The sequence below is a fragment of the Pelodiscus sinensis genome, chromosome 1 (assembly GCF_049634645.1).
Source record: "Pelodiscus sinensis isolate JC-2024 chromosome 1, ASM4963464v1, whole genome shotgun sequence".
NCBI lineage: Eukaryota > Metazoa > Chordata > Testudines > Trionychidae > Pelodiscus > Pelodiscus sinensis.
Genome location: NC_134711.1, coordinates 123,818,402 through 123,833,842, shown reverse-complemented (window position 1 = coordinate 123,833,842; position 15,441 = coordinate 123,818,402). Strand labels below are relative to the sequence as shown.

Genomic DNA, 15,441 nt, shown 5'->3' with positions numbered 1-15,441 from the left:
TGAATGACAGTTCAGAGGATTCCCTTTCAAGTGCAGATGTAAAAGGTCTTTGTAGCAGAATGCAGGTGGCTAAGTCATTTAGAGAGTGTCCTTTCTGGTTAAAGTGGCAAGAAACTGTTTTCTCTTTGTGATCTTGTCTAATATCTGTTTTGTGGGCATTAATCCTTTGGCGAAGTGTCTGAGATGTTTGTCCAATGTACATAGCAGACGGACATTGTGTGACAATGTACATTGGACAAACATCTCAGACACTTCGCCAAAGGATTAATGCCCACAAAACAGATATTAGACAAGATCACAAAGAGAAAACAGTTTCTTGCCACTTTAACCAGAAAGGACACTCTCTAAATGACTTAGCCACCTGCATTCTGCTACAAAGACCTTTTACATCTGCACTTGAAAGGGAATCCTCTGAACTGTCATTCATGTTAAAATTCGACACTTACCGACAAGGACTTAACAAGTCTTTGAACTTTCTCACCCATTATCAAGACAGTTTCCCCAATTATCACCTGTAATACCATTAACTCACAAACATCCCACTCTCCCTACCTTTAATATCAGCAATTCACAGACACTTACCTTCCTTCCTCCCCCTTCCCACCCCCCCGCATCCTCCTTCTGTTCTGCAATGTGATTTGTCCTTTTCATATTTGTTCATTTTTTTAAATTGTATCCTTTGGTATATATGGTTGTGACTACTTTCTTCCACTATTTGATCTGAGGAAGTGGGTCTGGCCCACGAAAGCTCATCATCTAATAAACCATCTTGTTAGTCTTTAAAGTGCTACATTGTCCTGCATTTTGCTTCAACTACCCCAGACTAACACGGCTACATTTCTATCACTCCTCAACTATTTTAGACTTTAAAATTAAAAATATGGGGTTTTTTTGTCTTTTGCTACCTATAAAAAAGGTTTCTTAGGGTATGTCTACTAGACTGCACGACTATTTTGAGATACTAAATGTATCCCAAAATAGCTACCCCCATCTACACAAGCTGCTTGTTATTTTGAAATATTTTTCAAAATAGTGGGCATGCTGTTTCACCATCCAGGTAAACCTCATTGCATGAGGGATAAGGGATGGCTCAAAATAGCATGTTATTTTGAAATTTGGTACTGTGTAGCTGCACCAAATTTCAAAATAAGCTATTTCTGAATAGTTTTGGAATAAGATACGCAGTTTGTGTAGCGCAAATTGTGTATCTTATTTCGATTTAGGGTGCTGTATAGACACGCCCATCATTACCATGAGTCAGCTATACAGAGTTAGATAGTTGAAATACAGTTCTCACTAAAATAATATTTTCTAAGTATGTTTCATCATTTCCTGTGTAAATAATTGTACTTGCTTGTATAGTAAAAGAAAATGTAGATTAAGAATTTCTAAGAATAGTGTATCTGAATTGATGTTTTAAATAACCCTGGATATTGACATTTATAAATGACAGTTTTTTGACATTATATTTAACTTATGGCTGTTTGTAAGAGCTTTTATGTTTTTTTACAGAGATCCATCTTAGCTTGTGCTGCATGTTTTTTTAGAATGTGTTCCTCTGATAAGTACAAAATAGAGTAACTTACAGTGTTTGAATATGTCCCAATATCCCTTGAAACTTGTAAGCATAATTTTCCAAATGTAAAACTCATTTATCTGTTGATTAATTTTAGGCCATATGTGTTGGTTGTAGATATCCATTTTCTAGTCTGTGGAAACATTTGCTCTTTTCTTTATCAGTACAGAATAACCTGTGGTGTGATTCCTCTGAATAAATATAGAGAAGGGAGTAGGATTTCTAATAGGGAATAAGCACTCTTCTGTGGTACAGACCTTACATTTGCAGAAATGTAACTTAGTGGCAAGAGAAGTACTGTAGCATCAGCAGCTGTGCATACCCTATATAGCCTTCTTCCCAATAGAGAATGGGAGCCATAGGTAGGAGTAGGAGGCTTAATGTTCCAGTCTGATACCTTGAATTGTCTCCGGTGTAATATTGCTCCTCTCTGGCATAGAGTGGAGACTCATCTCCTTACCCTGGCTAGAGGAGACATGTCTCCTTGTCCTGTGAATGTGACCTGCGCTGTGTTTAGTTAGTTGGAATTCATGTCCACTTTGAAAACTATTAATGTAACTGAATTCTCAGCAGCTTTAAATACATTGAAATACATTTATATAATTTCTTTAAAACCTTGCCCCCAAAATAAACCTTTTATGTCATGATGCTTCTCTTACATGAATTTTAAAAAGCTTCAATTATGTTTTTTTGGTTGTTTGTTTAAAGATTGAAGATGCTGTATTCCAGGAATTCTGTGAAGAGATAGGGGTAGAGAACATTAATGTATTTGAGCAAGAACGTGTGAAACAGCAGGAGGAAACTGATAGGAAAAGGTAGTGTTCAAATAAATGAAAACTGCTTTAGGCATGTGTGTGGCCAAGTTCCTGCAGTCCCATAAGGTTTGTTTATAGTCATCAGTTCTGGCTCTTAGTGTTCTGTGCTGTTGTTTAGCTCTAACTAGTGCAAGTGTTGGTAATGTTTCTAGAGACAATATTGACCTCTCATGGTTTGGCATATTCTCTGGTTTGGCACCTGTCACGTCCCGAGAGTGCCAGACTAGAGAGGTTCAACCTGTAATTGCATAGTTATCATAGGAAGGATTGCAAAAGCCTGAGAGATTTACTGTAGTATGTTATGTATTATCTCCATCTTTATCACATCTTATATAGAAATCCTAACAATATGGAAATATGTTTATTACTGGGAGTCAGGCAAAGTATATTGTCTGAGGCTACTACAGTGACTGCAGCATTTAGTCCACAGCGGCATTTCACAAGAAATTGGTTAGATGAGACTATATAAGTAATACTATACTTTTGTCATTATTGCAATACTTTGTGTATCTATATAAGAAAGAATAATATTGTAAATATTATCCAGAGAAAAAGCTTTATCATTAAATTTCTGAAAATATTAATGCTATTAATCAAGGTGTAGTGGATTAGTGACTCTCTCTCCCCTCTGGCTCAGTGGGAGGCCATTCCTTCTCACTATACAAGGTCACACGTTTCAAAGGAGAATCAAATGTATGGATGTAGTAGGTATATATGGGAAGCACCTGTTGAGGAAATTAGACCCTCATACTAGAGATTTTCAGATTGGTAATGTCAAGAATAGGGTTTTCACTCACATACTTAACTGACAAAGGACAAGTTTCTTTCTCAAACAGGAGAGTCAGAGTCCTGTTCGAGTTTTGGATAGGAAGTCTTCCCCTCATCTATCTACATATTTTAGAAATGTGCAGCTGTCTGTCTTTCTGTCCTTCCGTCAGTCAGTCCGTTTGTTCAAGAGCTCCTCTTAAACAGTATGAGCTAGGGCTAACCAGTTCGTCATGCAGCTTCCTCTTCTCCTAACTTAAAGCAAGGTCAGTGTTTGGTTGTGGTGGGAAAAAATCATCTGCCTGGAATGGGACTATTTTCCATAACATGGAAAGGGAAGGGGTTGCCCCGAGAAGAGTGAGATTCAGAGTTACCACAGGAGGCAGCTGTACCATGAAGAGAGTTGCCAGCTGGGGTTGGGGCTCCACATGGCTGGCAGCTGGACTGGGTAAGTCTCCCCCTGCCTCAAACCCCTTCCTTCAGCCAAAGTAGGAGGGATTAGAAAGCCCCCATCACCCTGGGCCATGGACAGATGGAGAGAGCCCCTGTCCCTGATCTCCCCCTTCTTCCAACCCTCACTTTTTACTCCTTACCCTGATTCCTGCATCCCCCATGCCTCTAGCCTCCTGCCCTGAAGGATCCGGGCAATGCCAAGTATGTCTTATAGTAATTTTATAGAACAACACCTCAAAATAAGGATTACTGTTCATTTTTGTATCCTCTCATCAGCCTAGCACTGATTCAGGACTTCAGAGTTTTTAACACCAAATGATCTTTGCCTATATTTAGGGTAGCCAGATGCCCACTCTTTGATGGGATCACCTGGTCAAAATGGGACCTTGGTGGTTCTGATCAGCATTGCTGATCAGATAGTTAAAAATCTGGTTGGCATGAGGCTGGCAGGCACCCTACCCAGCTCTGGGCAGCTCCTAGAAAGCAGCCAAGAAGTGTCCCCAGCTTCTAGGTGTAGGGGGAGCCACAGAGGCTCTACATGCTGCTCTGGCCCCAAGCACCAGCTTTGCAGCTCTTGTTGTCTGGGAAATGCATGCAGAGCTGCCTGGCCTTGCCTTCTCCGAGTAGTGACATGCCAGCCACTTTTTGGGAGCTGTTTGAGGTAAGTGCTGCCAACCTCCCAACACCTTGCTTCAGGCCAGGGATATGAGCGAGTGAGTTTACAGGAAGTGAGAGACTGAGGAAGGAGAGATGGAGTGATTGAGATCAGAGCTTTAGAGAAGGGGTTCGGGCCTCAGGGAAAGAGTATTTCATTTTCTGCAAATAGAAAGTTGGCATCCATACACAGAGTCCAATTCCTTTTCTTCACCTAGATCTATTGAGTTGGACACTGTGATATGTTGTCACCTAGAAACGTACTAGATGGAGTTACCCGGCCTTACTTGGTCCCGCTCCCTGCCAGCCAAATTGCCCCCCGCCCCCCCCGCTTGCCAGCCCTGCTTCCTGGCGGCTGGTTCTCCTCCTCCTGATCTCCCTTGCCCCCCCCCCCCCGCTCCTCCCCTCCCCCCAACCAGCTCTGCTTCCCGCTGGCTGCCCCCTCCTGATCTTCCCTGGCCAGCCCTGTTGCCTCAGCCCCCCCTGTCCCCAGCTCTGCCGGCTGCTCCTCCCCCGATCTTCCCCAGCCCCCCCCCCCACACACACACCAGCTCTGCTTCCCGGCTCCCCCTTCCTCCCAGCCAGCCCCCCTCCCCCCCCCCCTCAAATGTGGCCATATTTTGTTTTTTTGGTTTTTACTACCTGGTAACGGTAGCCGCAGGGGACAGGGCAGATGCCAGAGCCGTTGTGCATGTGGGGGTGGGATGAGTCCCGGATGGTGCTTTGGGGCGGCGGGCACGTGACCTAGGGTGGGCGGGGCTGCCCCTGCTGTGCAGCGCAGTGGGTTATTTTTTATTTTTACAGGTTGAGATAGGGCCTGATCAGGTCCAAAAGTACCTTAAAACCTTCTGCCAGAGGAAAGGTTATCCCATGGAAAGTGTCCAAGTTATTAGAGCACAAACATATGAACATTCTCCTTTATATATTAGACTAAGGACAAAACACTTTCTGTTAATTTAGCTGAGATTCAAATACCTGTACATGTTCATAGTTGAATAGGATGTAAAACGTCAAAGAATTAGACATGCTCCATTTAAAATCTTTGTTTCAGATCTCAGAGAATTGAGAGGAAGGTGGATAAAAAGTTGACAGAACAATAAACAGGGAAGCTTTCTGTATCGGTCACAAGTTCATACCTTGTACTGAGAAGCGAGATGGACTAAATTTGTGTTGCATTTCTGGTGGGACAAAATATTTGATTAATATATTTGTGGAAGTCATCAGCAGGGCTCAACAAATAATGCAATCTACTTTCCTGTGGCGAGTAGATTGCAACCCAGAAGAGCACGCGCAGATTGCTGAACAGCACGGCTAGCGATCGCCGCACAGATCGCCGCGGTTCGGCGAGCCCTGGTCATCAGTATACTTGTTAGTGTGGGGGGTTTTATTACTATTATTTTCAATATATCTAAAGATATTTTATTTGTGGATTCAGTACATCCTACATCTACATTGCCATGTTAAAATTAGTTTGCTCTTTGCATTTATAGTCTGATATAAGAATGAATGGTACATTTTCTTTGCAGTTATGGGGGGTTTTTATGGACACTTTCAAATCCGCATTAAACTGATTTCTTGAGTGTTGGCCAAAAATAATGTAATTTTATGTTTATGTTTGGCCAGACTGGAATTTGAAAACCAGAAGACACGATTGAGCATTCAGCTTGACTATAGTCATGAACAGCTACAAAAGTTGGCGAATAAGATCAGCATGTTGAAGGAGACAGTTCATAAAGATGAGTCTGAGATTGTCAGGCTAAAGAAGGTAACTGTTACATTACAATTTGTGGTTGCAGGAAAATATAGAGAATTATAATTTTAAGTGAACCTGCTACTTTTTTTGTAAGTGTACAGAATATTCAGCTATATACATTTTAACTTTGAAACAAATATGTTAAAATAATAGGATATATGAACTGCAGTAAGTCAGAAAATATTCAGAGCAACCGTAACTTTTCTTGTACATGAGCATTACAGCAGTGGTGAGGAACATTTTTTGGGTCAGTGGTTGCTGACCCACAAGAAAAATCAGTTGGGGGGTCACACACAAGTGAGAAGCAAAACAAACAAAAAAAACCCAACCCTCACTGACACGACCCCCTACTAAAAAGGAGAAAAACACTTCCCATGATTCCCCTCATGCGCCAGAGCCTAGGGTGGGGCCTAGGCTAGTAGATTTTGTGCACTCCAGTCCCGCGGTGAGGCAGCAGAGGAAGCTGGAGTGCCAGCACGGCCTCCCACATGCTGGGAGGAGCCTGCGCCTTGGGTGCCAGATCCAGGCAAGTCAGGGGGTCGCATCCAGCCCCCAGGCCTGAGGTTCCCCACCCCTTCTATTACAATAATGTCTTTAATTACATCAGTGTGTATACATCAATGGCTATAGATAAACATGCAGTTAAAACATTAATGGCACATGGTTGAAGTTCTTTAGGAAGTTTTACTAATGACAGCTAAACTAATATTAAGTATTTATATAATGCTTTTCATCTTCAAAATGTTTTACCAATCTGTAAACTTTAAAAATGTGTGTCTATCTGTCCGTCCATCTGTGATTCCTTTTATATAAGATCTTCTGCTTAAATGGTAAGAACTATGACCATTAAATTTAGTATGCAGGTTCCTTTTATCATAAGCAAGGTAAGGATTTGATTGTGCTAGGACAATGGGATGTACCTGCAATTTGATTGTTTCTCATAAAATGGAAAGGAGGGGTCTGGCAGGAGGTACAGTTATACTACAGAATGACCACATGGGGGAGCGAGGGCTTAATAAAAAATGTTCCACATTCATATGCAATTAGCATAATTTATTATCCTTTTAGCTTGATTGGCATTGTTCTTTCTATAGAACAGGTTTACGTAGTATAACATTTTAAATAATATATATCTTATTTAATACACTGCAACATCACTTTTCCTTTCAGTTTTCATATGGGTAGACAATTTATCAAAGTAGTATTAAAATACAGAGAAAATATGTGTATTTCTAGAGATGGGAAAATAATAATTTATGAGCCAATTTTTTTGTCAAATAATTTAAAGAATATATTCCTCTTTGTTGATAAAATCATTTCCCATAAAATCTGATTGCATGGATTGTGAGTAAATGGAAGCTGAACTGTAAGAAGGATGGAAAGCTCTCTCTAAAGCTGAGGGAATTTTGGAAGAGGATTACAATAGCGCATGAACTATAGAAGTGTCAACAGCATATGTGCTCCCTGAGTTTTGGACTTTTGGATACTGCATTCATGTAATCACGAAGCTGCTAGCTATGCCTCACTTGCATAGCACCCCATCGTCTGCTGTTGATAGGGTTGGCTTTGCAGGTATTCCATGCATATCTTCTTGGCAGTGTCTTTTAGGCTTCAACCATTCTTACTGAAGTCAAAGGCAAAATTTCAATTTAGTTCCATGTTGTAGGATCAGGGCCTCTGTAATCATAGAGAAGGGGGTACTGTTTTCATTTTATCCAAGCAAAGAAAATATTTCTGAAAGTTCTTCTAGCATGTGTCGATGTGGATCTTGCTGTATATTCTTTGTACTAGCAGTCATGCTGCTCATGCACCCTTAGCCTTTCCATGCTCCCATACCAGGACATAAAGATGAGGCAGCTATGACCCTCACTCAGTTCCATCCTACTGTCTATAACAGCAATATGGAATCTAACGTGTCTGACATGTTCTTTAGCATTGGCTGTTAGAATCATAGAGCTGGAAGAGACCTCAGGAGGTCAAGTCCAACCCGCCACCCAAGGCAGAACCAATCTCAAATAAATCAATCCAGTCAGGGCTTTGTCAAGCAGAGACTTAAAAACCTCTAGGGAGGAGATTCCACCACTTCCCTAAGTAACCCATTTCAGTACTTCACCACCCTCCTAGTGAAATAGTTTTTCCTACTATCCACCCTAGACCTCCCCCACGGTAACTTGAGACCATTGCTTCTTGTTCTGCCATCTGTCACTACTGTGAACAGCCTTTCTCCAGCCTCTTTGGAACCTCCCTTCAGGAAGTTCAAGGCTGCTATCAAATTCCCCCTCACTCTTCTCTTCTGCAGGCTAAACAAACCCAAATCCCTCAGTCTCTCCTCATAGGTCATGTGCTCCAGCTCCCTAATCATTTTGGTAACCCTCCGCTAGACCCTCTCCAATGCGTCCACATCCTTTCTATAGTGGGGGGCCCAGAACTGGACACAATACTCCAGATGTGGCCTCACCAGAGCCGAATAAAGGAGAATAATCAGTACTCTAGATCTGCTGGCAGTGCTCCTCCTAATGCAACCTAATATGCTATTAGCCTTCTTGGCTATAAGGGCACACAGTTGACTCATATCCAACTTCTCATCCTCTGTAATCCCCAGATCCTTTTCTGTAGAACTACTACTTAGCCAGTCAGTCCCCACCCTGTAACAATGCTTGGGATTCTTCCGTCCCAAGTGCAGGACTCTGTACTTGTCCTTGTTGAACCTCATCTGATTTCTTTTGGCCCAATTCTCTAATCTGTCTAGGTCACTCTGGACCCTATCCCTGCCCTCCAGCGTATCTACCTCTCCCCTTAGCTTAGTGTCATCTGCAAACTTGTTGAGGGTGCAATCCATCCCTTCATGCAGGTCATTAATAAAGATGTTGCAAATCGGTCCTAGAACCGATCCTTGGGGCACCAACCGCCAACCTGACATCGAGCCGTTGATCACTACCCATTGGGCCTGACATTCTAGCCAGCTTTCTATCCATCTTACAGTCCATTTATCCAATCCATACTCCCTTATCTTGCTGGCAAGAATATTGTGGGAGACTGTATCAAAAGCTTTGCTAAAGTCAAGGTATACCACATCCACTGACTTCCCCATATCTATAGAGCCAGTTACCTCATCATAGAAACTAATCAGATTGGTCAGGCATGACTTGCCCTTTGTGAATCCATGTTGACTATTCCTGTTCACTTCCTCTCTTGAAGATCCCCTCCATGATTTTTCTGGCTACTGAGGTAAAGCTGATTGATCTGTAGTTCCCTGGATTGTCCTTCTTCCCTTTTTTAAAGATGGGCACTACATTTGCCTTTTTCCAGTCATCCGGGATCTCTCCTGATCGCCACGAATTTTCAAAGATAATGGCCAGAGGCTCTTCATTGACAGTTACCAACTCCCTCAGTACCCTCGGATGCATTAAATACGGACCCATGGATTTGTGTATGTTTAGCTTTTCTAAATAGTTCCTAACCTGTTCTTTCCCCACCAAGGGCTGGTCATCTCCTTTCCATACTGCATTGCCTAGTGCATTAGTCTGGGAACTGACCTTGTCTGTGATGACAGACAAAGAAAGCATTGAGTACTTCAGTTTTTCCCACATCACCTATCACTAGGTAAGGGTCCTCTCTCATCCAGTCATGGCCCCACACCCTCTCTGATCACCCTCTTATTGCTAGCATGCCTGTAGAAACCTTTGTTACCCTTCACATCCCTTGCTAGCTGCAATTCCAGTTGCGCTTTCACCTTCCCGATAACTCCCCTGTATTCTCGAGCAATATATTTATATTCCTCCCTAGTCATCTCTCCAAGTTTCCACTTCTTGTAAGCTTCCTTTTTGTGTTTAAGTTCACCAAGGATTTCCCTGGCAAGCCAATCTGGTCGCCTACCATATTTGCATCTCTTACTACACATTGGAATGGTTTCTTCCTGTGCCTTCAGTAAGGCTGCTTTAAAATACTGCCAGCTTTCCTGGACTCCTTTCCCTTTAATGGAAGCATCCCAGGGAATCCTGCCCATCAGTTCTCTGAGGAAGTCAGTCTGCTTTTCTGATGTCCAGGGTGTTTATTTTGCTACTCTCCTTTCTTTCTTTGGTCAGGATCCTGAAATCTACCATCTCATGATCACTGCTTCCCAGGTTGTCACCCACCTTTACTTCTCCTACTAGTTCCTCCCTGTTTGTGAGGAACAGCTCAAGCTGTGCATGGCCCCTGTCTGGTTCCTTCAGCACTTGTACCAAGAAGTTATCCCCAACATTCTGCAAAAATTTCCTGGATTGTCTGTGTACTGCTGTATTGGTTTCCCAACAGATGTCAGGGTGATTAAAGTCCCCCATGAGAACCAGGGCCTGTGATCTGGAACCTTCTCTCAGTTGTCTGAAGAAAGCCTTGTCTTCCTCATCCACCTGATCCGGTGGTCTATAGCAGACATCAACCACAACATCACCCCTGTCTTTCTACCTCTAAACTTAACCCATAGACTCTCAACTGGCTTTTCTCCCTCTATATACTGGAGCTCTGAGCAATCTCTTACATACAATGCAAATCCTCCTCCTTTTCTCCCCCGCCTGTTTTTCCAGAACAGTTTATACCCTTCCATTACAGTGCTCCAGTCATGCGAGTCATCCCACCAAGTCTCCATTATTCCAATCCAACCATAGTTCTTCGACTGGGCCAGGGCTTCTAATTCTTCCTATTTGTTTCCCAGACTTCTTGCATTCATGTACAAACACCTTAAATGACCAGTTGATTGCCTTACCTTCTTCATTGAAATCGGGGTCCTCCTTTGTTGCTCAAGCTTGCCCGCGAAGTTGCTCTTTCCTTTCTTGGTTAGATGGATCCCATCTCTTCCTAACAGTCCTTGTGCCCGAAACAGAGTCCCATGTTGAAGAAACCAAAGCCCCTTCTCGGACAACACTGCGCAACCACGCATTTACTTCCTCAGTTTGACGATCCCTACCTGGATCTTTTCCTTCAACAAGTAGGATGGACGAGAACACCACTTGTGCTTCAAATTCCTTGATCCTTCTTCCCAGCGCTACATAATCTGCAGTGACACACTCAAGGTCATTCTTGGCTGTACCGTTCGTTCCTACGTGGGGTAGCGATCTGAAGGTTTGATCTGTTTTGAAAGAGTCTTGGTCACATCTTGAATTTGAGCTCCTGGTAAGCAGCACACTTCTTGAAATTCCAGGTCTAGACAGCAGATGGATGACTCAGTCCCTCTTAAGAGGGAGTCCCCGACCGCCACCAAACTTCTTGTCCAAACTTTACAAATTATGTGAGGATTCTTTAGAACAACCTTCTTTGTTATTATTTTAATATTTTGAATAGAATAAAATCCCAGCTCAGTGATTTTTCCTCTGGCCCAAACTCTCTGTGTACAAAGTGTCTTGTACAAGGTTGCAGAATTATAATAGACTGGCGTTTATTCTGTTCAAAATGACTGTGCCCACGAAAGCTCATAATACCATCTACATATTTTGTTGTTTTGTTAGTCTATAAAGTGCTACCAGACCATTTGTTGTTGTTTAAATTTATCCATCACTTAAGTTGAGAGGGGAAACAAGTGCTAAGCAGTGGACCTCATTGGTATTAGGTTGGTTACTAGAAGTGCCTCTTGGCACTGGAGGAACAACTGCAATGTGCACCAGTCCATACCTAACACTGGCACAAACCTGTGTACTGATGATGCCTTATCCATTGGTGCCACCCATGGATATAGTCATCATCTCTGTCCTGTCTAGGATTGAGGAGAGAACTATCCCCCATAAGTTCCATCAGTGGTGCTATAGGTACACTTAAGGACTTCTTCAAGTCACCAGCTCAGGTGTTGAGAAACTAGTCATCTCTAATGAAAAAAGAAAAGCTCTTCCTTCCCAGTGATACTCCTGAGTCCACTGATACCCAAGTACCAGGAAGAGTGGGACCCGGAGGTATGAATGCAGCATCAGTCTTCCTCCACACCTTTGCATCCCAAAGAACCTGTGTTTGTCACCTCCAAATGAAACTGTCATCTCAGCACCAATGCTGATCCTAGATGATTTTAGGATTTTTCACATACACCTTGAAGATCAAGAAATCTCAGAAATCATTTGATATACCGTCATCTGTGGGACCAGCTAGAATCCCTCTTCCTGTAAATGAGATTTTTAGATTCAGCAAGCACGCTCTGATAAAGGTCAGTCATGTTACTCTTGATGGTGAAATGCATAGAAAAAATTATCTCTAGTATAGAAGGAATTGAGAGTTTCTACTTGAACCTCAACCAGTGTTTCCTCTGTGGGTACGTCAAGACTACAGGCTTTTGTCGACAGAAGTTTTGTCGACAGATACTGTTGACAAAGCTTCTATCGACAAAGAGTGTCTAGACTACATTCAGTTCTGTCGACAAAGCAAGCTGCTTTGTCGACAAAACCCTGTAGTCTAGACACGACCATAGATGCAATAACACCTTCTGTCGACAGAAGACGTTATGCCTCGTAAAGTGAGGTTTACCAGCGTCGACAAAACTGCTGAGTTCTGTCGACGTTATGTCGACAGAACTCAGCAGTAGTGTAGACGCAGGTATAGTTTTGTCGACAAAAGTCCACTTTTGTCGACAAAACTCTGTAGTCTAGACACACCTTATGATTTTCCATCCATGAAACAGAGTGAGTTTTGTCTTGTGCACCAGTATTGAGATCATGTGTGCTTGTTCAGATGTGTGCCACCTTTGTACCCACCAGTTACTAACAAATATCTTTTGTATATTTTTAAATATTATGGAAGAAAATACTAAAACAAGGGATAATTAACAAGGTGCATGACTTTAAAATAATATTAAATCAAAAATAAAATTAATACTGCAAAAATTTTAGTAGCCATTTGATGTCTTTTTATATGCAAAAGTATATATGGTCTCTTTTGTTGTGATCTTGTGTAACATAAAATGAAACCTTTTGTTTTGACATAAGACATTATTTCATTTATTTTCTTTATGTAGGAAACTACTAATCCCAGTTACTGGAATGAGACCCATAGTCACTAGTTGACACTTTGAGGCTAGGTGATGGAGCAGTTACTTGCTGCTGGTTATCCTGATGAACCTTTTCTCTTCTGCCTTTACAATTCTTCCAGGTTCATATACAGTGGTGTCAAGGTTTACTTCTCCACTGCTTTAAATGTGAAATTTGAGTCTCATTAGCATATCCAGGTGGTCTTCCTTCAATCTATTTCATAATTTAGTTTTGATAGTATTCATAAAACCGAAGTCACACTCACAATCAGCACTGGAAGCTTGAAATGTTGCACATATATCCATCAGTTGTGAACTATATTGCTCTGCATTTTGTAGAGTGAAAGTTGCCATTTCCTGGAAATTTGTCGTCATCTTTATTTCATATTTCTCTTCAGTTATGTATTTGTAACCATTTTACTGGTTCACAGTGAACTCCTTTTCCTCCTCCATGGACTTTTGGGCAGATGACTTCACCTGACTAAAGTCAAGAATTTTTCTGTATTTGTCAGCTAGCTTTCTAATGTTTTCAGTGCTAAGTTCATACCTATTTGATTTGATGAAAATGAGGCAAAATCAAAATCTGTGCATTCATTTAGTTCATTCATTATTCAGATCACACAGTAGGGATATGAAACTTAGAATAGGTTCACTGCTGAATTGTTCTTTGGTTGTGCTTGATGCAATTACATTTTCACACTGCTGCTCCAAGAGACTTTTTCTCCGAGATATTGCCCTCTCATCTTGCAGATTTAGGGTCTTGCTAACTGTGCTGCTTCAATTGTTAAAAAGCTTTTCTGAAAGCATTAGGTCAGTTCTGCTAATTCATGTAATACATTATTTAATACAGTTAAAATGATATGGTAATTCGTGTCAGAGCTTATTCAAGCAGTACTTTGCTATTGGGTCATTATTTTCTGAGATTTCCTGTTGAAAATATTTAAGAAGGGTCTCATAATTACACATCAAAGCACTTAGAGCAAAATGTATGGATGGTCACCTTACTTCTATTTAGAGGTTTAAATGATACAGTCTCATTTTCTGTGACATGCTATTTCCTCAAATTGTCCTTTTTGGATTGAGGATCTGCAACAGACTATTTAAATGGTCTTCAAAAATGTCTCTATTAATAGTCTTTATCATTGGCACTTGGTTCCATACATTACCTAAACGTAGGTCTTCTTAATGGACTATGCAGTGTTGTTCTGTTAAATGTGGAATGTATTGCTTGAGTTGTGTGACTACTAAGAATGTGAACGACTGGTTGACTATCCGATAAGCATTTGCTTATCAGATAGTCAACACACTAGTCGAATAGTCGCTTCCTCCCCTTTCTGCCTGTGTCAGAAAGAGGCACAAAGGGGAAGTGCAGAGGGGGCACTTCAAAGCAGCAGCGCTGCATGGAGCCTGGGGCCAGAACCTAGGCTCCACACAGTGCTGCCACTTTGAAATGCCGCATGAAGCCCGGGGTCAGCTGGGATTCCCCTGCTGGCGTGGGCTGCATGCAGCATTCTTCTTCAAGTGATGTCCTCATAGGTGCTCCACTGTAGGTATTGGGCTCATTCCGGAGCTGCAGATCGGTCCGGCTCCCACCAGTTCCTTTCAGCTGCCCCTGGGCGGAGTGAACAATCTCTCTTCAACTAATCCAGTCATACTTTTAATTCCGTGTAAATTAGTTCCAATCTTCATTAATTAGTATAGTTAATTAGAAACTATATTGTTGTTGTTCATTGTTGGTTCCTTGTCCTAAAAAAAAAAAATTAGAGAAATCAGTTATTGTTCTTATGTATATGGTTAGTGTGACGCAACAACTGTTGCTTTCAGCCTCGATGCTTTAAAAAAAAAAAAAAAAAGTTCAGCATGCCTGGTTCACCAGGCTTTAAGAAGTGCAACATGTCACAAGGCCATGCACGCCTCATATGGACACTTGTCATGTATCCGGTGTCTAGGTGAGGCTCTTGTCCCACAAAAATGCCCCTCACTGTTCCAAGCTGACAGCAAGAGCACGTCACCCAAAAAGACCAGGGTGTCACCGACTCGATCCCTGCCATCCCTCTCTTGGAGCACAGTGAGCGTTGGAAACAAGCCAGGCATCTCTGGCACTGTTTCCTCTCGTTCCATACGGTGCCACCCTCCAAAACCATGAAAGCACCCTCTACGGCAGTGGTCCCCACACGGTGCCCGCGCCCACGGGGGCATTTGTGTGCACCCGCCAAGTGCTCGAGACTGGCCTGGCCCCGGACACGTGATGCATGCCTGGTACCGGAACCGGCCCCGGGCGCATGGTGAGCGCTGGCCCCGGGAGTGCCGCCGATTGGCCGCCCGTGCTCTGGGCACGTGGCGCTTGGGGGGGGGGGGGGCGCCAGCCTCGGGTGCATGGAGCTGGGGGGGGGGCGCGCCAGCCCTGGGTGCGCGGCCCTTGGAGGGGGCCCACCCCTGGACG

At 42.6% G+C, this 15,441-nt stretch overlaps 1 protein-coding gene across 2 annotated transcripts in view; it reads left to right on the top strand.

Moving 5' to 3' along the window:
- Positions 1-15,441, top strand: part of SMC1B (structural maintenance of chromosomes 1B) — a 102,245-nt gene that overhangs the window by 43,106 nt on the left and 43,698 nt on the right. For both annotated transcript variants that reach the window (XM_075899976.1, XM_075899966.1), the window contains exons 15-16: positions 2,285-2,391; positions 5,887-6,028. In XM_075899976.1, coding sequence (XP_075756091.1) covers positions 2,285-2,391; positions 5,887-6,028 — 249 coding nt within the window. The remainder of the gene's footprint in view (positions 1-2,284; positions 2,392-5,886; positions 6,029-15,441) is intronic.